The sequence below is a fragment of the Somniosus microcephalus genome, chromosome 18 (genome assembly GCF_052327205.1).
Source record: "Somniosus microcephalus isolate GS21.2 chromosome 18, FLI_Smic_1.0, whole genome shotgun sequence".
NCBI lineage: Eukaryota > Metazoa > Chordata > Chondrichthyes > Squaliformes > Somniosidae > Somniosus > Somniosus microcephalus.
The window spans coordinates 81883426-81907742 of record NC_141004.1 but is presented as its reverse complement, the minus strand read 5'-3'; the positions used below and the strand labels follow the sequence as shown (position 1 = coordinate 81907742).

Here is a 24317-nt window from a genome sequence, read left to right as displayed (position 1 = left end):
TCCCCGCACACTGTGCCCACTCCCTGCGCACCGTGCACACACCCGGCACACTGTGCACACTCCCCGCACACCATATACTTTTCGCGCGCACTGTGCAAACTCCCCGCACACCGTGCACACTCCCTGCGCACCGTGCACACACCCGGCACACTGTGCACACTCCCCGCACACCATGCACACCCCGTACACAGTTTTCAATCCCCGCACACCGTGCACACACCCCGCACACCGTGCACACTCCCCGCACACCGTGCTCACTCCCTGCACACCGTGCACACACCCCGCACACCATGCACACTCCCCGCACACCATGCACACTCCCCGCCCACCGTGCACACACCCTGCACACTGTGCACACTCCCCGCACACCATGCACACTCCCTGTACACAGTGCACACTCCCCGCACGCTGTGCACACATCCCGCACATCGCGCACACTCCTCGCACACCGTGCACACGCCGGCACACCGTGCACACTTCTCGCACACCGTGCACACTCCCCGCGCACCATGCTCACAGCCCTCACACTGTGCACACGCCCTGCACACCTTGCACACATCCCCGCACATAGTGCACAGTCCCCGCACACCGTGCACACACCCCGCACACACAGTGTACACTACCCGCACACCGTGCACACTCCCCGCACCTTGTGCACACTCCCCGCACACCGTGTGCACACCCCGCACACCGTGCACACACCCGGCACACCGTGCACACACCCTTCACACCGTGAACACTCCCCGCATACCGTGAGCACTCCCCGCACACCGTGCACACGCCCCGCACACTGTGAACACTCCCCGCATACTGTGCACACTCCCCGCATACTGTGCACACACCCAGCACACCGTGCACACATCCCCGCACACCGTGCACACTCCCCGCACACCGTGCACACGCCCGCACACCGTGCACACTCCCCGCACACCGTGCACACTCCCCGCACACCGTGCACACGCCCGCACACCTTGCATAATCCCCACACAGTGTGTACACTCCCCTCACACCATGCACACTCCCCGCACACCGTGCACACTTCACCCACACCGTGCACACTTCCCGCACACCGTGCACAAGCGGCACACCGTGCACACTCCCCGCACACCGTGCTCCGTTCCCGCACACCGTGCACACTCCCCGCACACCGTGCACTCTCCCCGCTCACCGTGAACTCACCCAGCACAACGTGCACACAGCCCGCACACCGTGCACACTCCCCGCACACCGAGCACAGGATCCGCATCCCGTGCACCATCCCCGCACACTGTGCACACTCCTCGCACACCATGTACACAGCCCTCACACCGTGCACACTCCCCGCACATTGTGCACACACCCAGCACACCGTGCACACTCCTCGCACACTGTGCACACTGCTCACAGCCCTCACTCCGTGCACACTCCCCGCATATCGTGCACACACCCAGCACACCATGCACACACCCAGCACACCATGCACACACCCAGCACACCGTGCTTACAGCCCTCATAGCGTGCACGCCCCCCGCACATCGTGCACACACCCAGCGTACTGTCCGCACACCCCGCATACAGGGACAGTGTGAATAGACAGGCCCAGCCTCGCACTGATACACTGAGTGGCTGCGGTTCCCAACCCCTGGGAGTCCCAGATGAACAGCTGGATCAGGGGACTTGGACTGGGATTTGGGATTGAGGTGTAGGTGAGTGTGGAAATCGAACAATTTATCTTCCCAGTAACCCTTCTCTCTCTGACACTGTCACTGACGGTCTCTCCCTGTCTGTCTGATTCTTTGGTTTGATTACAGAGAGCGAGATCAATCTCCCGGCAGTGAGGGGCCACGTTCCGATGAAGCTTTTCTGCAGGTAATGAGGGATTGAGATAAAGTGACAAACTATAAAAATAGCCTGGTTCTAAATCAATGAAAATTGATATGAACTTCCAGAAGGCATTCGATAAAGTCCCACACATCAGACTTTTGGCTAAAGTCGAAGCTCATGGAATTGACGGCAAATTATTGAGCTGGTTGGGAAATTGGCTGAGCGGCAGGAGACAGGCAGTCGGGATAATGAGCAGGTTCTCTAATTGGCAGGATGTGACTAGTGGTGTCTCGCAGGGATCTGTGTTGGGGCCTCAACTATCCACAGTATTTATTAACGCCTTGGATGATGGGATAGAGAGCCACATAGCCAAGGTTGCCAGTGACACAAGGGCATTGTAGGCAGTGTAGATGGAAGCATAAAATTACAAAGAGATATTAATAGATTAAGTGAATGGGCAAAACTGTGGCAAATGGATTTCAATGTAGGCAAGTGTGAGGTCATCAACTTTGGAATTAAAGGGATAGATCAGAGTACGTTTGAAATGGTGAAAAGCTAGAAACAGTGGGGGTCCAAAGAGACTTGGGGGGTCCAGGTACAGAAGAGTTGGGGTTCTAGAAGGATATCTCCAATGGGAGAGTCAGTGTCGTGGAGGGAGCGACTTCGAGTTAGGGCTCGTGGGTATGGGTTTGGATACAAGTGTTGGGTTTCTGGAGGGATGGTCTCCCATGGGGTAGAATGGAGGGTCTTTGATGGGAGAGTTAGGGAAGTAATGTGATGGGTTTCAACCTGAGTTCGAGTTCTAGAAGGATGGACTCCAATAAAATAGTTAGTGTTCTAGAGGGATAGGCTGGCATGAGGCATTTAGGGTACTGGAAGGATAGGTTTGGATTGAAGAGTTAGGGTACTAGTCAGGTGGGCTTTGATGGGAAATTTGGGATTTTAAAGGAATGGACTGCCATAGAAAAGTTTGGGTTCCAGAAGGACCGACTCCAATAGAAGAGTTGGGGGTCTAGAGGGCCAGTTTTTGAGTGGCCTGACATTTCATAAGTTCTCATATTCTTAATTTCTAATATAAATTGTATTGTTTGTGGAGAACTCGAGTTGAACCTTCTTGAAACTGGATAAGGTAACAGCTGCATGGAACATAGCAACTATTGAATCGCTCTGTCTTCGAATGGCCACGACAGGCAATGTGTGAGTGGGTGGTAGCTACAGACGCTAAGAGACTCTGGGCCAGCCGCCTTATTGTTTATAATCACCACACGTTTCCATTTCAGAAAGAGGCCTGGCAGAGATGGGGCTCTGACATCAGCCAGGGGGACCTAAGCTCAGTAGGGTAAGTGATTTGTCTCTATCTTCTCGGACCCTTCAGCTCCACCCCCACCCCATCCACTCCACCCCACTCAAACAGAGTGGGGCTTGGCTGTTGTATAATATGGAAGACCAATTGATGGTAGACTCTTTGGTCTCGATTTTCATTGGGCCATCAGGCGGGCTTTGAGGCACTCGCCGCACACTGTGCACACTCCCCGCACACCGTGCACACACCCCGCACACCGTGCACACACCCCGCACACCGTGCACACTCCCCGCACACCGTGCACACACCCCGCACACCGTGCACACACCCCGCACACCGTGCACACTCCCCGCACACCGTGACACACCCCGCACACCGTGCACACTCCCCGCATTCCGTGCACACACCCCGCACACCATGCACACTCCCCACACACCGTGCTCACACCCCGCACACCGTGCACACTCCCCGCACACCGTGCACACACCCCGCACACCGTGTACACTCCCCACACACCGTGCACACACTCTGCACACAACCCACACACCGTGCACACACCTCGCACACCATGCACACTCCCCGCACACTGTGCACACTCACTGCATTCCGTGAACACAGCCCGCACACCGTGCACACTCCCTGCACACTGTGCACACTCCCTGCACACCGTGCACACTCTCCACACACCGTGCACACTCCCCGCACACCATGCACACTCCCCGCACACCGTGCACACTCCCTGCACACCGTGCACCGCACACCGTGCACACTCGCCGCACACCATGCACACAACCAGCACACTGTGCACACACCCCGCACACCATGCACACCTCCCACAAACTGTGCCCACTCCCCACACACCGTGCACACACCCAGCACACCGTGCACACTCCCCGCACACCATGCACACTCCCTGCATACCGTGCACACAACCTGCACACCGTGCACACACCAAACACACCGTGCACACTCCCCACACACCGTGCACACAACCAGCACACCGTGCACACTCCCCGCACACCGTGCACACTCCCCGCATACCGTGCACACAACCCGCACACCGTGCACACACCAAACACACCGTGCACACTCCCCAAACACCGTGCACTCCCTGCACACCTTGCACACTCCACGCACACCGTGCACACTCCCCGCAAACCGTGCACACTCCCCGCATACCGTGCACACTCCCCGCACACCGTGCACACACCTCACACACCTTGCACTCACCCAGCACACCGTGCACACACCCTGCACACCGTGCTCACTCCCCGCACACCGTGTACACACCCCGCACACCGTGCACACTCCACGCACATCGTGTACACTCCCCGCACACCGTGCACACTCCCGCACACCGTACACACTCCCCGCAAACCGTGCACACTCCCCGCACACCGTGCACACACCCGCACACCGTGCACACACCTCACACACATTGCACTCACCCAGCACACCGTGCACACACCCTGCACACCGTGCTCACTCCCCGCACACCGTGTACACACCCCGCACACCGTGCACACTCCACGCACATCGTGTACACTCCCCGCACACCGTGCACACTCCCGCACACCGTACACACTCCCCGCAAACCGTGCACACTCCCCGCACACCGTGCACACTCCCCGCACACCGTGCACACTCCCCGCACACCATATGCAGACTGTGCACACTCACTGCACTCCATGCACTCTCCCCGCACACTGTGCACACACCCCACACACCGTCCGCACACCGTGCACACTCCCTGCACACCATGCCCACTCCCCGCACACCGTGCACACTCCCCGCACACCGGGCATGCTCCCCGCACACCGTGCACACTCCCCGCTCACTGTGCACACACCCCGCACACCGTGCACACTCCCTGCACACCATGCCCACTCCCCGCACACCGTGCACACTCCCCGCACACCGTGCACACTCCCCGCTCACTGTGCACACACCCCGCACACCATGCCCACTCCCCGCACACCATGCCCACTCCCCGCACACCGTGCACACTCCCCGCACACCGTGCACACTCCCCGCTCACTGTGCACACACCCCGCACACCGTGCACACTCCCCGCACACCATGCCCACCCCCCGCACACCGTGCACACTCCCTGCTCACTGTGCACACACCCCGCACACCGTGCACACTCCCTGCACACCATGCCCACTCCCCGCACACCGTGCACACTCCCCGCACACCATGCCCACTCCCCGCACACCGTGCACACTCCCCGCACACCGTGCACACACCCCGCACACCGTGCACACTCCCCGCACACCATGCCCACTCCCTGCACACCATGCCCACTCCCCGCACACTGTGCACACACCCTGCACACCGTGCCCACTCCCCGCACACCATGCCCACTCCCTGCACACCATGCCCACTCCCCGCACACCATGCCCACTCCCTGCACACCATGCACACTCCCCGCACACCATGCCCACACCCTGCACACCGTGCCCACTCCCCGCACACCATGCCCACTCCCTGCACACCATGCCCACTCCCCGCACACCATGCCCACTCCCTGCACACCATGCACACTCCCCGCACACCGTGCACACTCCCTGCACACCATGCCCACTCCCCGCACACCATGCCCACTCCCTGCACACCATGCACACTCCCCGCACACCATGCACACTCCCCGCACACCGTGCACACTCCCTGCACACCATGCCCACTCCCCGCACACCATGCCCACTCCCTGCACACCATGCCCACTCCCCGCACACCATGCCCACTCCCTGCACACCATGCACACTCCCCGCACACCGTGCACACTCCCTGCACACCATGCACACTCCCCGCACACCGTGCACACTCCCTGCACACCATGCACACTCCCCGCACACCGTGCACACTCCCCGCACACCGTGCACACTCCCCGCACACCGTGCCCACTCCCCGCTCACCGTGCACTCAGGGACTGTGTTATTAGACAGGCCCAACCTCACTGATGCACTGAGTGACTGGGAGTCCCTGATGAACAGCTGGATCAGTGGACTTGGACTGGGATTTGGGATTGAGGTGTCGGTGAGTGTGGAAATCGAACAATTTATCTTGCCAGCGGTTGAAGAAATCGAACAATTTATCTTCCCAGTAACCTCTCTCTCTCACTGTCACTGACGGTCTCTCCCTGTCTGTCTGATTCTTTGGTTTGATTACAGAGAGCGAGATCAATCTCCCGGCAGTGAGGGGCCACGTTCCGATGAAGCTTTTCTGCAGGTAATGAGAGATTGAGATAAAGTGACAAACTATAAAAATAGCTTGGTTCTAAATCAATGAAAATTGATATGAACTTCCAGAAGGCATTCGATAAAGTCCCACATATCAGACTTTTGGCTAAAGTCAAAGCTCATGGAATTGACGGCAAATTATTGAGCTGGTTGGGAAATTGGCTGAACGGCAGGAGACAGGCAGTCGGGATAATGAGCAGGTTCTCTAATTGGCAGGATGTGACTAGTGGTGTCTCGCAGGGATCTGTGTTGGGGCCTCAACTATCCACAGTATTTATTAACGCCTTAGATGATGGGATAGAGAGCCACATAGCCAAGGTTGCCAGTGACACAAATGTAGTGTATGTACCTTTAAGAGCCCCTGTGTACTGTAATGCCGGTAGTGGCCACTCGGGCTATATAAGCCTGTATAGTGTCTTGTATCTTTTAGTTCACCTCCAGACTTTGTCCAGTAAACACCTGTTAAACCAACTCCTGCATTCTGTGCCTCCATTAACACACGGATACAACAGTGGCGACGAATTGGAAACGGACTTACCTGCAATTCGGCAGCACCTCAAGGAGATCGATTCCTGAGACGAAGGTCGAAGAAAAAAAAAGAAAAAACTGTGGTTTCACCAGCTAGCCGGGCTGGTGGCAGGTACTGCAATACTCCTTCCTGGGCGGCGGGCTTGGGCTCGATCGGCTGGCTCTGCAGCGGGGCCGAGCAGCGAAGGCGGAGGCAAACAGAGACGAAGGGTGGAGCACTCGGGAGGCGGCCGGCGCTGCAAAGCAGGTCAGCGTTCGGACCAAGCAGAGGGAGGGGAAAGTCCCAGAGAGTCCGGCGGGAACGAGTCTCCGATTATTAAAAATATCTGTATAAATAAAAACCGCGGAGAACAGCGTTGTCAGCAGCGACAGCGGTGGGAAAGCGCGGGAGGCGCCATTTTTTTTCTCGGCAGGGAAGAAAGGAAAGCGCGGGAGGCGCCATTTTTTTTCAGGATGCCTAAGACTGGCAATATTACTGCTTTCGATAGTGATGTAGAGGATTGGACCACATATGTGGAAAGAGTGGAGGTATATTGCACAGCGAATGAAATAGAGGATGATAAAAAGGCATCGATACTTCTAAATCTAATGGGCGCAAAGACATACGGGCTGTTGCAAAACTTAATCACTCCAGCCAAACCGATGGACAAGAATTTTAAGGAGATTGTTGATACCCTACAGGAGCACTTAAACCCAACACCGCTGCTGATAGCGGAACAATTCAAATTCTTCAGGAGGAATCAGCACAAGAATGAAAGTAACGCTGATTACCTCACCGAATTAAGGAAGCTGTCAAAGCACTGCCAATTCAGAGCAGGACTGGCAGATTCTCTTCGAGACAAATTCGTCTGCGGTCTCCTAAGCGAAGGAACACAGAAAAGACTACTTTCTGAGAAAGATTTAACACTGGACAAGGCTTTCAGTGTGGCTGTATCATACGAAGCAGCAGCAAGAGGAGCTGCAGAGATACAGCAAAAGCCACGGGACTTCGGCACCCATGAAATGACACAGGGTTTCAAGAGATGTTATCGCTGCGGCAGATCCACCCATGACCAGAGGGACTGCTGGTTCAAGGACAAAGCATGCAGGCAATGCGGAAAGATGGGACACATTGCATGTGTATGCCGATCTGGAAACAAAAAATCCACTGACAGAAAAAAAATCAATAAGGAAAAGTACAGAAAGGTACAAATGATGACAGACAGTAGCTCCGAAGAACAGAAGAGCGATAGCGACTCCGGAAATAAGAGACTAAGCTGTCTCAAATTACATAATGTAATTGCCAAAGAAGATTACCAGACCATTTGGGTTACCCTCATGATAGCGGGGTCCCCAGTTCAAATGGAGCTAGATACAGGATCAGCTCTGACGGGATCACGAGCGACTATTTCCGCATATACCTTTGAAAGACACATCCATTATCTTGAAAACATATACGGGGCAGAAAGTATACCCCAGAGGGAAAATAAGGGTGCCTGTTGTATACAACAGCAAGGAAATACAGAAGTTGTATTTATACGTTCTGCAAGATGGTGGTCCACCGCTGTTGGGACGTGAATGGATCAGGAAGATACGTTTAGACTGGCACTCCATTCAGGCACTGACGGTGACCAGTAAGACAAAAAATGATGATGACGTCATACCTGAACAATTAAAAGACATCTTGGCCAACGCCAAAGAAGTGTTCCAACAGGAACTAGGAACCTTGAAAGGCGTCACCGCCTCAATAAAAGTGGAAGATGCGGCAATTCCCAAGTTTTTTAAGGCAAGACCGGTGCCATACGCAATTCGTCCAGCAGTCGAGGCAGAGCTGGAGAATTTGGAAAAGACAGGCGTGTTATCCAAGATAGATTGGAGCGAGTGGGCAACACCCATCGTCCCGGTCATGAAGAAAACGTTGAATAATGATAAATCTGAAGAACAGAGAAAAATTCGCATCTGTGGGGACTTCAAGGTGACTGTAAACCCGGTTCTTCACACGGTACAGTATTCTCTTCCGAGGATAGAAGATATTTTCGCCTCACTATCCGGAGGGAAACGTTTCACCAAAATTGACTTGGCACAGGCATACCTGCAGATGGAGGTTGAGGAGGCCTCTAAAAAGTATCTCACAATAAACACACACAAAGGCCTGTACCAGTACAATCGACTGGTTTTCGGAGTAGCATCAGCTCCAGCTATCTGGCAAAGAGCTATGGAGCAAGTCCTGCAAGGGATTCCGGGGACTCAATGCTACCTAGACGACATCCTTGCAACGGGAGAAAACGACAACGAGCACCTTGCCAATTTGGAGCAGGTGCTCACTAGGCTGAGAGAACGGGGCCTACGAGCAAATCGCCCCAAGTGCGAATTTTTCCAGAAACAAATATCATATTGTGGCCACATAATTAAGGAAGAAGGGTTGCATAAGTCACCTGAAAAAATTGAAGCGGTCATAAAAGCCCCAGCACCTGAAAATGTCTCACAATTAAGGTCGTTCCTGGGATTGATAAATTACTATCATAAATTTTTACCGAACTTGTCAACTGTTCTGCACCCTCTTAACGAACTGCTACAAACGGGAGTAATTTGGAAATGGAGCGAAGACTGTAAACGTGCCTTCCATAAATGTAAAGGTTTGATCACGTCCAAGGAAGTTTTGGCTCATTACAACCCATCACTGCCAATCAGACTGGTGTGCGATGCATCCCCTTATGGCGTAGGAGCGGTATTATCGCATAAATTCCCTGATGGCTCGGAGCGGCCGATAGCTTTTGCGTCACGCTCATTGAACTCAGCTGAGCGTAACTATGCTCAGGTCGACAGGGAAGCACTCAGCCTGGTATGGGGAGCGAAGAAATTCAACCATTACCTACACGGACAAAAATTTACCTTGTCGACTGACCATCAACCCCTCGTCTCCATATTCAACCCTAAAAAGAGCGTTTCCATTATGACAGCGCAAAGGCTACAGAGGTGGTCCCTTTTCCTAGGGGCACACCAATATGACATAGAATACAAAGGATCAAAACAGCATGGAAATGCTGACGGTTTATCGTGTCTACCGTTGCCAACGGTAGAAGAGGCACCTACAGTGGACCCAGTGGAAATGTTCCACTCAACCATAGTGGAATGTCTACCAGTAACAAATTCTACCATTGAAAAGGAAACGAGAAATGACCCGACTCTCTCACGAGTCTACGATTTAACGGTGAAGGGATGGCCAGCACATGGCGAACCACTGTTGCCAGCATTCTCGCAAAGAAGAGAACAGCTGTCAGTGTGCCGAGGAACCTTGATGTGTGGATCCAGAGTGGTGATTCCACCCAAACTCCAGGATAAAGTGCTAAAGGAGCTTCACGAGGGGCATCTGGGTGGAGTGAAAATGAAGAACCTAACCAGAGCGTTTGTGTGGTGGCCAGGTATCGATGGAGACATCGAAGAAATGACCAAGGGCTGTCTAGGATGCCAGAAGGTCCAAAACACCCCACCACAAGCCCCTCTACATCCATGGGAGTGGCCCTCATCTCCATGGCAAAGGGTGCACATCGACTTTGCTGGTCCATTTATGGACTCAATGTTCTTAATCGCGGTTGATGCACACTCCAAGTGGCCGGAGGTAATAAAGATGTCCTCCACCACCACGGAAAAAACCATCACAGTATTAAGGACCATATTTGCCAGGAATGGGCTGCCTGAACAGATCTGTTCTGATAATGGACCACAATTTGTGTCCGAAGAATTCAGGAAGTTCTTAAAAAACAATGGGGTTAAGCACTACACGTCCACCCCATACCATCCCGCCACCAATGGATTGGCTGAAAGGTTTGTCCAGACCTTCAAGAAGGCCATAAAGGCTATGGGTAATGAAGACATTAATCTACAGCATAAGGTAGATAACTTCTTGTTTGCCCACAGGAATGCAACACGTGGTTACAAACCAAACTCCTGCCATGATGTTTTTCAATAGAAGACTAAGATGCCGGCTGTATTTGATCAAGCCAAACATCAGAAGGGACGTAGAGAACCGGCAATTTCAAGGCATGAATGAAAGGCCAACTAGAACCTTCCAGATAGGTCAACAAGTTTTGCCCCGGGACTACCGTACCGAGAACTGGCAGCCTGGAACTATTTGCACACGACTAGGACCGCTGATGTATACCGTGGACATTGGAGAAAGCATAATAAGGCGCCATGCTGACCAGATCATAGAGTCATCCAAAAAGGGACAACCTACACCACCACTCTATACGCCTAATGATGAAGCAGAGATACCCATAGTATCTACCTCCGATCCGGTGATACTGGAACCAGATGAACCCGACACTGGCATTCAAGCCGAATCGACCTTGCCAAAAGAACCTACTACACCACCGAAAACTACTGCACCACCGAGGCGTTATCCGGACCGAGTCAGGAAGCCTCCAGAGAGACTGACTTATAATTGATTAACTGCAGCAAATGTGTAGATTATTGTTCTTGTAAACATGTTAATTAATGATTACTTAAAATGTTATGTACTGGTTGTCTAAAAGGGGAGGAATTGTGGTGTATGTGCCTTTAAAAGCCCCTGTGTACTGTAATGCCGGTAGTGGCCACTCGGGCTATATAAGCCTGTATAGTGTCTTGTATCTTTTAGTTCACCTCCAGACTTTGTCCAGTAAACACCTGTTAAACCAACTCCTGCATTCCGTGTCTCCATTAACACACGGATACAACAACAAAGGCATTGTAGGCAGTGTAGATGGAAGCATAAAATTACAAAGAGATATTAATAGATTAAGTGAATGGGCAAAACTGTGGCAAATGGATTTCAATATAGGCAAGTGTGAGGTCATCAACTTTGGAATTAAAAGGGATAGATCAGAGTACGTTTGAAATGGTTAAAAGCTAGAAACAGTGGGGTTCCAAAGAGACTTGGGGTGCCCAGGTACATCGAGCATTAAAATGTCTTGAACAGGTACAGGAAATAATCAAAAAGGCTGATGGAATGCTGGCCTGTATATCAAGAGGACTAGAATACAAGGGGGTAGGAGTTATGCTGCAGCTGTACAAAACCCTGGTTAGACCACACCTGGAGCACTGGGAGCAGTTCTGGGCACCACACCTTAGGAAGGATAGACTGGCCTTGGAGGGAGTGCAGCGTAGGTTTACCAGATCCCCGGACTCCAGGGGTTAAGTTACGAGGAGAGATTACACAAACTAGGGTTGTATTCCCGAGAATTTGGAAGGTTAAGGGGTGATCTGATCAAAGTTTTCAAGATATTAAGGGGAACAGATAGGGTAGATAGAGAGAAACTATTTCCGCTGGTTGGGGAGTCTCGGACTAGGGGCAGGTCTAAAAATGAGAGCCAGACCTTTCAGGAGTGAAATTAGGAAACACTTCTACACACAAAGGGTGGGAGAAGTTTGGAACATTCTTCTGCAAATGGCAATTAATGCTAAGTCAGTTGTTAATTTTAAATCTGGGATTGATGGATTTTTGTTAACCAAAGGTATTAAGGGTTATTGGCCAAAGGCGGGTGTATGGAGTTCGGTCACAGATCAGCCATGATCTCATTGAATGGCGGAACAGGCTCCAGGGGCTCAATGGCCTCCTCCTGGTCCTATGTCATAGAGTCATAGGGTTTTACAGCACAGAAAGAGGCCCTTCGGCCCATCGTGTCTGCGCCGCCCATCCATCCCTGTCCTGTCTAATCCCATTTTCCAGCATTTGGTCCATAGCCTTGTATGCAATGGCATTTCAAGTGCTCATCCAAATGCTTCTTGAATGTTGTGAGGGTTCCTGCCTCTACCACCCTTTCAGGCAGTGAGTTCCAGATTCCAACCACCCTCTGGGTGAAAAAGTTCCTCCTCAAATCCCCTCTAAATCTCCTGCCCCTTACCCTGAATCTGTGCCCCCTTGTTATTGACCCCCCTACTAAGGGGAAAAGTTCCTCTTTATCTACCCTATCTATGCCCCTCATCATTTTGTACACCTCAATCAGGTCCCCCCTCAGCCCTCTTTGTTCCAAGGAAAACAACCCCAGCCTGTTTAGTCTTTCTTCATAGCTGAGGCGCTCCATCCCAGGTAACATCCTGGTGAATCTTCTCTGCACCCTCTCCAAAGCAATCACATCCTTCCTATAGTGAGGCGACCAGAACTGCACACAGTACTCCAGCTGTGGCCTCACCAGCGTTTTGTACAGCTCCATCATAACCTCCCTGCTCTTATATTCTATGCCTCGGCTAATGAAGGCAAGTATCCCATATGCCTTTTAAACCACCTTATCTACCTGTTCCGCTGCCTTCAGAGATCTATGTACATGTACACCAAGGTCCCTCTGACCCTCTGTACTTCCTAGGGTCCTACCACTCATTGTGTATTCCCTTGCCTTATTTGTCCGTCCAAAATGCATCACCTCGCACTTTTCAGGGTTAAATTCCATTTGCCACTTTTCCGCCCATCTGACCAACCCGTTTATATCGTCCTGTAGCCTGAGGCTTTCCTCCTCGCAATTTACCACCCCACCAATTTTCGTGTCATCTGCGAACTTACTGATCATACCTTTTACATTCTCATCCAAATCATTTATGTAGATCACAAACAACAAGGGACCCAGCACCGATCCCTGAGGTACCCCACTGGACACAGGCTTCCAGTCACAAAAGCATCCTTCGACCATCACCCTCTGCCTCCTGCCACTAAGCCAGTTTAGGATCCAACGCGCCAAGGCACCCTGGATCCCATGGGCTCTTACCTTCTTGACCAGTCTCCTATGCGGGACTTTGTCAAAAGCTTTACTGAAGTCCATGTAAACCACATCCACAGCATTTCCCTCATCCACCCCCCTAGTCACCCCCTCGAAAAATTCAATCAGATTTGTCAGACATGATTTACCCTTGACAAAGCCATGCTGACTATCCCCGATTAATCCTTGCCTCTCCAAGTGGAGATTAATTTTGTCCCTCAGAATTTTTTCCAATAATTTCCCTACCACAGATGTTAGGCTCACTGGCCTGTAATTCCCTGGTTTATCCCTGCTACCCTTCTTGTATAGTGGTACTACATTAGCTGTTCTCCAGTCCTCTGGTACATCCCCTGTGGCCAGAGAGGTTCTGAAAATTTGTGTCAGAGCCCCTGCAATCTCCTCCTTTGCCTCCCACAGCAGCCTGGGATACATCTCGTCCGGGCCTGGGGATTTATCCACTTTTTGGCCTGCTAAAACCGCTAGCACCTCCTCCCTCTCGATGCTAATATGTTCAAGTATGTCACAGTCCCCTTGCCCGATTTCTATGTCTGCATCGTCTCTCTCCATAGTGAACACAGATGCAAAAAATTCATTTAAAACCCCGCCTACATCATCTGGCTCTACACACAGATTGCCACTTTGGTCCCTAATGGGCCCTACCCTTTCCCTGGTTATCCTCTTGCCCTTAATATACTTATAAAACATCTTAGGATTTTCCTTTATTTTGCTCGCCAGTGTTATTTCATGGCCCCTCCTCGCCCTCCTAATTTCTTTTTTAAGTATGCCCCTGCACTTTTTATACTCCTCTAGGGCTTCTTCCGTCTTTAGTCTTTTGTAACTGCCAAAAGCCCCCCTTTTATTTCTAATGCATTTTTGTATCTCCCTTGTCATCCAAGGTTCCCTTTGCTTGTTGGTCCCACCCTTGACCTTTACAGGAACATGTTGGCGTTGTACTCTCTCTATTTCCCTTCTGAAAGTCTCCCACTGTCTTGATGTGGATTTTCCTATAAGTAGCTGCTCCCAGTCCACTTTGGCCAGATCCTGCCTTATCATATTAAAATCGGCCTTCCCCCAATTTAGAACCCTTATTTCCGGGCCGTCTTTGTCTTTTTCCATGACCACCTTAAATCTCACCGAATTATGGTCACTGTCGCCAAAATGCTCTCCTACTGACACTTCCACCACTTGCCCGGCTACATTCCCCAGAATTAGGTCCAGTACCGCCCCCTCTCTTGTAGGACTTTCTACATGTTGGCTCAAAAAGCTCTCCTGGATGCACTTTAAGAATTCTGCACCCTCTAAGCCTTTCACACTCTGACTATGTTCATATGAAAGACTGAAATAATGTCCAATGTAAGTGTGATGGAGAAATCCTTGTAATTTGGTAGTTAGCATCGATGAATGTTTGTAGCCGAGGACAAAGCAGAAGCATTCAGCTCTGTGTGAGGTTTTATTGAGATGCCTGTTTTCACCGAGAAAGTGAAATGTTCTTATCGGCACACGGAAGGGATGTGCCATTTAAATTTGGAGGGTGATTCTGAATATAAATCCTCATGCTTGGGGCTCAGCTATTTACAATCTATATTAATGACATAGAATCATAGAATGGTTACAGCACAGTAGGAGGCCATTCGGCCCGTCGAGCCGGTGCCGGCTCTGTGTAAGGGCACTTCAGCTAGTCCCGCTCTCCCGCCCTTTCTCAGTAGCCCTGCACATTTTTTTCCTTCAGGTACTTATCCAATTCCCGTTTGAAAGATAAGATTGAGTCTGCCTCCAGCTCCCTTTCAGGCAGTGCATTCCAGATCTTAACCAATCTCTGCGTGAAATTTTTATTTCTTGCGTCACCTTTGGCTCTTCTGCCAATCACCTTAAATCTGTGTCCTCTGGTTCTCGACCCTTCCGCCAACGGGAACAGTTTCTCTCTATCTAGTCTGTCCAGACCCCTCATGATTTTGAACACCTCGATCAAATCTCCTCTTAGATGAAGGGACCGAGTGTAATGTATCCAAGTTTGATGATGATATAAAGTTAGGTGGGACAGTAAGCTGTGAGGACACAAAGAGCCTGTAAAGGAATATAGACAGGTTAAGTGAGCGGGCAGTAAGGTGGCAGGTGAAGTATAATGTGGGGAAACGTGAGGTTATTCACTTGGGTAGGAAGAATAGAGAAACAGAATATTTTTTAAATGATGAAAAACTATTAAATGTTGGTGTTCAGAGAGATTTGGGTGTCCTCGTACAGGAAGCACAGAAAGCTAGCATGCAAGTACAGCAAGCAATGAGGAAGGCAAATGGCATGTCGGCCTTTATTGCAAGGGGGTTGGAGTATAAGAGTGAGGAAGTCTTGCTCCAATTGTACAGGGCCTTGGTGAGACCACACCTGGAGCACTGTGCACAGTTTTGGTCTCCTTATCTAAGGAAGGATATACTTGCCTTGGAGGCGGTGCAACGAAGGTTCACTAGATTGATTCCTGGGATGAGAGGGCTGTCCTATGAGGAGAGATTGTGTAGAATGGGCCGATACTCTCTGGAGTTTAGAAGAATGAGAGGTGATCTCATTGAAACATACACGATTCTGAAGGGGATTGACAGGGTAGATGCTGAGAGGTTGTTTCCCCTGGCTGGAGAGTCTAGAACTAGGGGTCACAGTCTCAGGATAAGGGGTCGGTCATTTAAGATCGAGATGAGGAGGAATTTCTTCACTCAGAGGGTTGTGAATCTTTGCAATTCTCTGCCCCAGAGGGTTGTGGATGCTGAGTCGTTGAGTATATTCAAGGCTGAGATCGATAGATTTTTGGGCCTAGAAATTCGGTGGGCTGCGCCACCAGTTAGCGCCCAAAGAGGGCACTTAGCGGGTTTAGCGCCACTGGCCAAGCCTGCCGCGAAATTTAGCAGGGCGCTAATGGCGGCATTAGCCTATAGCGCGGCGCCGCCACCGATTACGTCATCGGTGTGCGCAGCGCCCCGCTACCACTCCGATCACGAAATTTGGTAGCGCCCCCCGCTGTAAAGCTGGTCACAATTTGCGACCGGTTTAGGGGGGCCTACCTGTGGCGGTAGAGGCGCTAATTAAAGGAGAGGTGCGGGGCGGCCATTTTTTTTGCTGGCCGCCTGCCACCACCTCTTCGCGCCGCCGTCCCCGGCCTCCTGAGCCCCCCCCCCCGCCGCGTTGTGCCGGCTGTGTCCCAAGAGCCCGGAACTTCTCCTCGGTGCCGGGCTCTTTTGCCGGCACTCGCAATCTCCGATCGCGCTGCAGCAGGCCCCTCCCCTTTAAGAAGGGGAGGAAGGCCTGCAGTACCGCAGCACGCCATGCCGCAGCGTGTGGCGCCCAGGTGAGACTGGCGCCCCAAATGGGGCGCCACCGAATTTCTAGGCCTTGGACTCTCGGGGAATCGCGGGATATGCGGATCGGGCGGGAAAGTGGAGTTGAGGTCGAAGATCAGCCATGATCGCATTGAATGGCGGAGCAGGCTCGAGGGGCCGAATGGCCGACTCCTGCTCCTAATTCTGATGTTCTTAAATTTATGTTTCTTCAATGGAAATGTAATCTGTTAAGTTTTATATGTCCTGTCCCTACAATAAAAGAGCTCCCAAAATGCAATACATGTCGAACATTTTAGATGGGTGGATTTCGATAGAAGAGTTGGGCCTAGAAATTCGGTGGACTGCGCCACCAGTTAGCGCCTAAAGAGGGCACTCAGTGGCTTTAGCACCACTGGCCATGCCTCCTGCGATATTTAGTGGGGCGCGAATGGCGGCATTAGCCTGTAGCGCTGCGCCACCACCGATGACGTCATCGGTATGCCCAGCGCCCCGCTACCGCCCCGATCGCGAAATTTGGTCGCGCCTGCCTCTGTAACGCCGTTCGCAAATCGCGCCCATTTCACGGGGCCTACCTGTGGCGGTAGTGGCGCAACTTAAGGTGGAGGTGCGGGGCGGCCATTTTTTCGGTGGCCGCCTGCCAGCACCTCCGTCCCCGGCCTCCTGATCCCCCCCCCCCGGGCAGTGCCGGCTGTGTCCCGAGAGCCCGGCACTTCTCCTCGGTGCCGGGCTCTTTTGCCGGCACTCGTGATCGGTCATCGTGCTGGTGCAGGCCCCTCCCCCTTAAGAAGGGGAGGAAGGCCTGCAGTACCGCAGCGCGCCGTGCCGCACCGTGTGGCGCTGCGGCACGTTGCACTGCGATATTCAGTTTCAGCGCCCCAAGAGGGACGCGGGGCGCCTCGAGCAGCGCCCCACGTCCGTCTTGGGGCGCTCAAGCTGAATTTCCGGCGGGCGCAACGGCTCCAATCGCAGCGGTAATTCTGGCGCCCAGGCAAGCTTGGCGCCCCGTTTGGGCCTCCACCGAATTTCTAGGCCTTGGTTCTAGAAGGATTATCTCCAATGGGAGAGTCAGTGTCGTGGAGGGAGTGACTTCGAGTTAGGGCTCGTGGGATGGGTTTGGATACAAGTGTTGGGTTTCTGGAGGGATGGTCTCCCATGGGGTAGAATGGAGGGTCTTTGATGGGCGAGATAGGGAAGTAATGTGATGGGTTTCAACCTGAGTTCGAGTTCTAGAAGGATGGACTCCAATAAAATGGTTAGTGTTCTAGAGGGATAGGCTGGCATGAGGCATTTAGGGTACTGGAAGGACAGGTTTGGATTGAAGAGTTAGGGTACTAGTCAGGTGGGCTTTGATGGGAAATTTGGGATTTTAAAGGAATGGACTGCCATAGAAAAGTTTGGGTTCTAGAAGGACCGACTCCAATAGAAGAGTTGGGGGTCTAGAGGGCCAGTTTTTGAGGGGCCTGACATTTCATAAGTTCTCATATTCTTAATTTCTAATATAAATTGTATTGTTTGTGGAGAACTCAAGTTGAACCTTCTTGAAACTGGATAAGGTAACAGCTGCATGGAACATAGCAACTATTGAATCGCTCTGTCTTCGAATGGCCACGACAGGCAATGTGTGAGTGGGTGGTAGCTACAGACGCTAAGAGACTCTGGGCCAGCCGCCTTATTGTTTATAATCACCACACGTTTCCATTTCAGAAAGAGGCCAGGCAGAGATGGGGCTCTGACATCAGCCAGGGGGACCTAAGCTCAGTAGGGTAAGTGATTTGTCTCTATCTTCTCGGACCCTTCAGCTCCACCCCCACCCCATCCACTCCACCCCACTCAAACAGAGTTGGGCTTGGCTGTTGTATAATATGGAAGGCCAATTGATGGTAGACTCTTTGGTCTCGATTTTCATTGGGCCATCAGGCGGGCTTTGAGGCAGGCGGGGGGTTAAAATTGCAAAAAATGGCGGGCGGGACCCCCCCTCCCCGCCTGGTTCCCGACTCCGAGCAATTTTAACTCAGGCGTGTCTGATGGTTCCGACTCCGTCCCTTATCCAACAGGCGGGACTGGTCTTTAAGCCCCTTAATTACCACTAAATGGCCGCTATAATCCTATTTTAACAGGCCCTTGCAACTTTAATCCTTTTCCCACGTAAAACACGCCTGGTGGGAATCACGAATGTGAAACCTGGCGGGAGCACGATTGCATTGGTGACTATCAACTGCAGGCAAACCATTAAAGACAAGATTTGATCAGCCATCATTTGCAGGTGGCAGGACTTTGTTGTCTCAGGACTGGGGCAACTTTTACCAGGCTTAACCACACCTGTGGAAGGTTGGAGCCTCACACACTTCTCCAGTGTGACCTGCTGGGAAACCCCGCTCGCCACCCTCACTCAGCGCTTCCTCAGCGGAGGCATATACCAGAAGCATGGGAGCCATTTATTTCCTTCCCTTCTGGGCATTAGATGAGCTCGAACACCAGCCGTGGCACCAGCGGAACCAGGAACAACAGGATGAGCAACAGGAGCGCCAGGTTGCTGCTCACCCACCTGAAGCTGCACGGGCCAGAAGTGGCTTGAGAGCACCTTGCTGCACATCAGGGGGCCATGGGGACCAGTTTCTGCACTGGCAGTCCTACTCAGAAGGACTTCCATGAAGGCCTGGTTTCTCTGTTCAATAGATGCCCATCGCTCCTCCAGAGATGTCATTCTATTATGAGCACTCACCATGTTTTCCATACCCTGGCGGCTTATCTCCTCCATGGAGGAAGCGTTGATGCACCAATGACTCCACAAAGGCTCTGGTCATGTTCGCTATGGACTCCTCCATTCGCTCCACACTTGCATCGACCCTGGAGACAAAACCTGCCAGAAACTCCTGCATCTGTTCCTGGAGTTCCAGCACCACTGACCTTGTGGATGGACCCAGAGGCAGAGGGTCGACATGCAGCTGAGCCGAGCTGGCAGAGTCCTGCGCCCTCCGACTAGCACTCTCCACTGCCGTCCCTGTCTCCACAATCTACTGATGCTCACTTGTGAGCTGTGATACACCAGGTGACAACACTACTCTATGTCCCGAAGGTCACACCGAGGTGTGAGTGTCTGCGCTGGTGCTGGGTGCACTGAATTCTGCTGACGCTGCGCCCTCAGAGGTTGCAGCTTCCTCTGAGGAGTCTAGAGGCTCAGGCTGTTCCCCCTGGCTAGTGGGGACGGGTGCTTGTGATGGTCCTGTGGGGGAGTAAAGGAAAGAGTCAGAGATGTGATGCCAAGGTTACATGCACATTGCATATTGCAGATGATCATAAGTCCATCTGTTAGAGCTTCAGAATCATTATCAGCGACTCATGCAATGTCAATGAGAGAGATGGAAAACTATTCTGTCACCAGCTTGCTGTGATGCACCCATCTGTCCGTCCCCCACTTGCGCATCCTCCTCCACTCCTACGATCTCCAGGACCGCCTCCTCCCAGGGGGTCAGGTGGGCTATTGAGGCTGTCCCTCCTCCTGTCCTGGCTCGCTCTCTGTTGTTGTGAGCTCTCTTTTCCTGCAATGAGGGAGACAAGTGGAGGTTGAGTGAGAATGAAGGAGTGAGTGTAGAGATTCCATAGCATAGATACTTAGAAGGAGACAAAGATGGAGTGAGGTGGCAAGACCAAGGGCCCTCCCTGTGTGTTGTCAGTTGTGTTCAAAGCATCAGAGTGATAGGGAGTGTGAGGGCTGCATGGTGGAATAGTTAGATGAATGTGAGCATAGAGAGGGAATGAGTAAGGGTGCATGGATGTCAGTGTCAAGTGGGATGTGGAGGAAGAGATTGCTAAAGCTGAGTGCTGGTGAGGAAAGGCAATGGGGATCAGATTGAGGATGATGGGAAATTCATACTCACTTTTCCAGTGCGCAGAAGGTCATGAAATCTCTTCCTGCACTGAATCCAGGTTCTGCAGGGTACTGATAATGAGTTGACCTCCTCTGCCACCTGGATCCACACAGCCTTGGTCTGAGGAAGGGAAAACACCTCTTTATGAGCTCTTGCTCCCTCAACTAAAGCCTGCAGGGCGACGTCATCAAACCTGGGAGCAGACCTCGGTCTCTCGCTGGTCATTCTGCCTCCAGGTCCCTGTAGCATGAAAGGCCAAAAGGTTTCAGTCTGCAGAAGAAGCAAGGCTTGTTGCAGACCTTAAATGCAGCAGCAATAATGACATCATCGGAGGGGTCTTTCAGTCATGAAAAATCCCTTTGCAAAGGCTTCCCACATGTTGGAAATCAATTGGCCAATTGAGTTAAAATTGCATCAATCTCCCACATCCATTTAGATTCGTGTGGGAAACACGAAATTTGGATAACACGACTCCAGCCCGCACCTGAGCTAAAATCACCCCCTTACTGTTCGAAGCACATAGGAACAGGAAGAGGCCATTCAGCTCCTCAAGCCTCTTCCATCATTCAATTAGATCAAAAAGAAAATACTGCAGATGCTGGAAATCTGAAATAAAAACAGAAAATGCTGGAAATACTCAGCAGGTCAGGCAGCATCTGTGGAGAGAGAAACAGAGTTAACGTTTCAGGTCGATGACCTTTCGTGAGAACCTTCAATTAGATCATTCTGATCTGTACGTCAACTCCGTTTACCTGCTTTTGATCCAAATCCCTTGTTACCCTGAACAAAAATCTATCGAGCTCGGTCTTGAGAGCTCCAGTTGTCGCTGCAGCCACAGCCTTTCGGGAGAGAGTTCCAGACATTCACTACCCTTTGTGTGGAAAAGTGCCTCCTGATTTCTGTGAGGGTGCCGGTCAGTTCCTTTAGTAACCCCTAGATGGCACCTTCACTGGTTGGTTTCCCTTTGTTAATTGTTACTTGTTTCTCCTGTTTATTACTTAACTGCCTTTCATCTGGTTTATTGGTTTCACCTGTTTTTGCTTGTATTTAAGTTCTGTGGTTTCTTCCCTCTGGGCTCAGTCCTGACAAGGGAGTTAGTCTCGACAAGCCCGTTGCCCTGTGGTAGCTTGCCTTGACAAGCCGGTTGCCTTAGTGGTTGCTTGTCTTGAGCTCCTATGCCTATAACTGTTTATCTGTGTTATGTTTTGCTTGTATTTAAGTTCTGTGGTTTTTCCCTTTGTTCTCGGTCTTGACAAGGTGCTAACAAGTGGCTCAGTCCTACTGTCAGGGTTGGCTGTCATGGGGCCGTGCTGTCCGGGCGAGGCTGGTTCTGGACCTAAGTGCAGACAGACGAGGCAAGAAGCAGATACGCAGTCTTAAATAACAGTACTTTACTAGAATCACACAGGTAAACAGTTACAAAACATAGGAGCTCAAGACAAGCTACCACATAGGCAAATGGCTAGTCAAGATAGGAACTCAAGACAAGCTACCGTGAGGCAACCGGCTTGTCCAGACTGAGCTCAAGACAAGCTACCCCAGGGCAACCGGCTTGTCAAGCTAGGAACTCAAGACAAGCTACCGTGAGGTAACCGGCCTGTCAAGACTGAGCTCAAGACAAGCTGCCACAGGGCAACCGGCTTGTCCAAACTGAGCACCTTGTCAAGACTAACTCCCTTGTCAGGACTGAGCCCAGAGGGAAGAAACCACAGAACTTAAATACAAGCAAAAACAGGTGAAACCAATAAACCAGATGAAAGACAGTTAAGTAATAAACAGGAGAAACAAGTAACAATTAACAAAGGGAAACCAACCAGTGAAGGTGCCATCTAGGGGTTACTAAAGGAACTGACTGGCACCCTCACAGATTTCACTCCTCAACAGCCTGGCTCTAATTTTAAGGTTATATTCTTGATTCCCCCACCAGAAATTCTCTCTCCCTACGCTATCAAACCCTCTTAACATTTTAAACACCTCGATCAGATCACCCCTCAACCTTCTAAATCTCAAGGGAATACAAACCCAGTTTATTCAACCTGCCCTTGTGATTGAACTCGCGGTATCATCCTGGCAGATGTGGTTGCTGCCCTCGGATTAATCCGAAGTGGCCTGTTGTTTTTTGTTTTATCATCACTCAACAGCCTTCAGTGGAACCACCTGAAATCGAGCCACGTGAGTCGCATCATCTCGATTGAGGAGGACCCCCTACCACAACAGGCGCAGGAGGACCCTGGGACACAAGGCTCCGGGGTCACTGGGCAGGAAGTCGATATGAGGACCGCCAAAGATGGAGATGCAGTTTTTGAAGGAAAGGCAGAGACTTTGTGGAGAGATGGAGGAGCAGGTCCAAGCGAAGAGGTACTTGTTGTTGACCAGCTGCTTCACTTTCATTAAACAAAACACAAGGGCTCATTCCTGCAGCAGCTCGTTCTCCTGCCCCTCACCCCACAGAGGGACATGTCGGCCCGAGCCACACACCCCACAGAGGGACATGTAGGCCCGAGCCCCGAGCCCCACAGAGGGACATGTAGGCCCTCACCCCTCACCCCACAGAGGGACATGTAGGCCCGAGCCCCGAGCCCCACAGAGGGACATGTAGGCCCTCACCCCTCACCCCACAGAGGGACATGTAGGCCCGAGCCACACACCCCACAGAGGGACATGTAGGCCCTCACCCCTCACCCCACAGAGGGACATGTCGGCCCTCACCCCTCACCCCACAGAGGGACATGTAGGCCCGAGCCCCTCACCCCACAGAGGGACATGTAGGCCCGAGCCCCGAGCCCCACAGAGGGACATGTAGGCCCGAGCCCCTCACCCCCACAGAGGGACATGTAGGCCCGAGCCCCGAGCCCCACAGAGGGACATGTAGGCCCGAGCCACACACCCCACAGAGGGACATGTAAGCCCGAGCCACACACCCCACAGAGGGACATGTAGGCCTGAGCCACACACCCCACAGAGGGACATGTAGGCCCGAGCCCACACACCCCCACAGAGGGACATGTAGGCCCGAGCCCCGAGCCCCACAGAGGGACATGTAGGCCCGAGCCCCGAGCCCCACAGAGGGACATGTCGGCCGAGCCACACACCCCACAGAGGGACATGTAGGCCCGAGCCCCACAGAGGGACATGTAGGCCCGAGCCACACACCCCACAGAGGGACATGTAGGCCCGAGCCACAAGCCGTCTGGCTAACTCTGGCCTCCTGCACAGCCTGATTCCATCGCTCCACCATTGGCTGCCTGGGCCCTAAGCTCTGGAATTCCCTCCCTAAACCTCTCCGCCTCTCTCTCCTCCTTTAAGACGCTCCTTAAAACCGACCACTTTGACTAAGCTTTTGGTCACCTGCCCTAATATCTCCTCATGTGGCTCAGTGGAAAATTTTGTCTGATAATCGCTCCTGTGAAGCACCTTGGGATGCTTTGCTATGTTAAGGCGCTATATAAATGCTTGTTGTTGTTGTTAACCCCCTCACATATTAAATTGAATTGCGATTCCCTCAGATTAAGGCCACTGAGAGAACCAGCACTCAGCAC

At 52.1% G+C, this 24317-nt stretch overlaps 1 protein-coding gene across 1 annotated transcript in view; it reads left to right on the top strand.

Moving 5' to 3' along the window:
- Positions 1-24317, top strand: part of LOC147105410 (uncharacterized) — a gene marked incomplete at its 5' end in the record, with an annotated part of 278987 nt that overhangs the window by 31663 nt on the left and 223007 nt on the right. The window contains 3 exons of the mRNA XM_086011725.1: positions 6280-6337; positions 18614-18672; positions 22920-23136. Of these exons, the coding sequence (XP_085867851.1) occupies positions 6280-6337; positions 18614-18672; positions 22920-23136 (334 nt within the window). The remainder of the gene's footprint in view (positions 1-6279; positions 6338-18613; positions 18673-22919; positions 23137-24317) is intronic.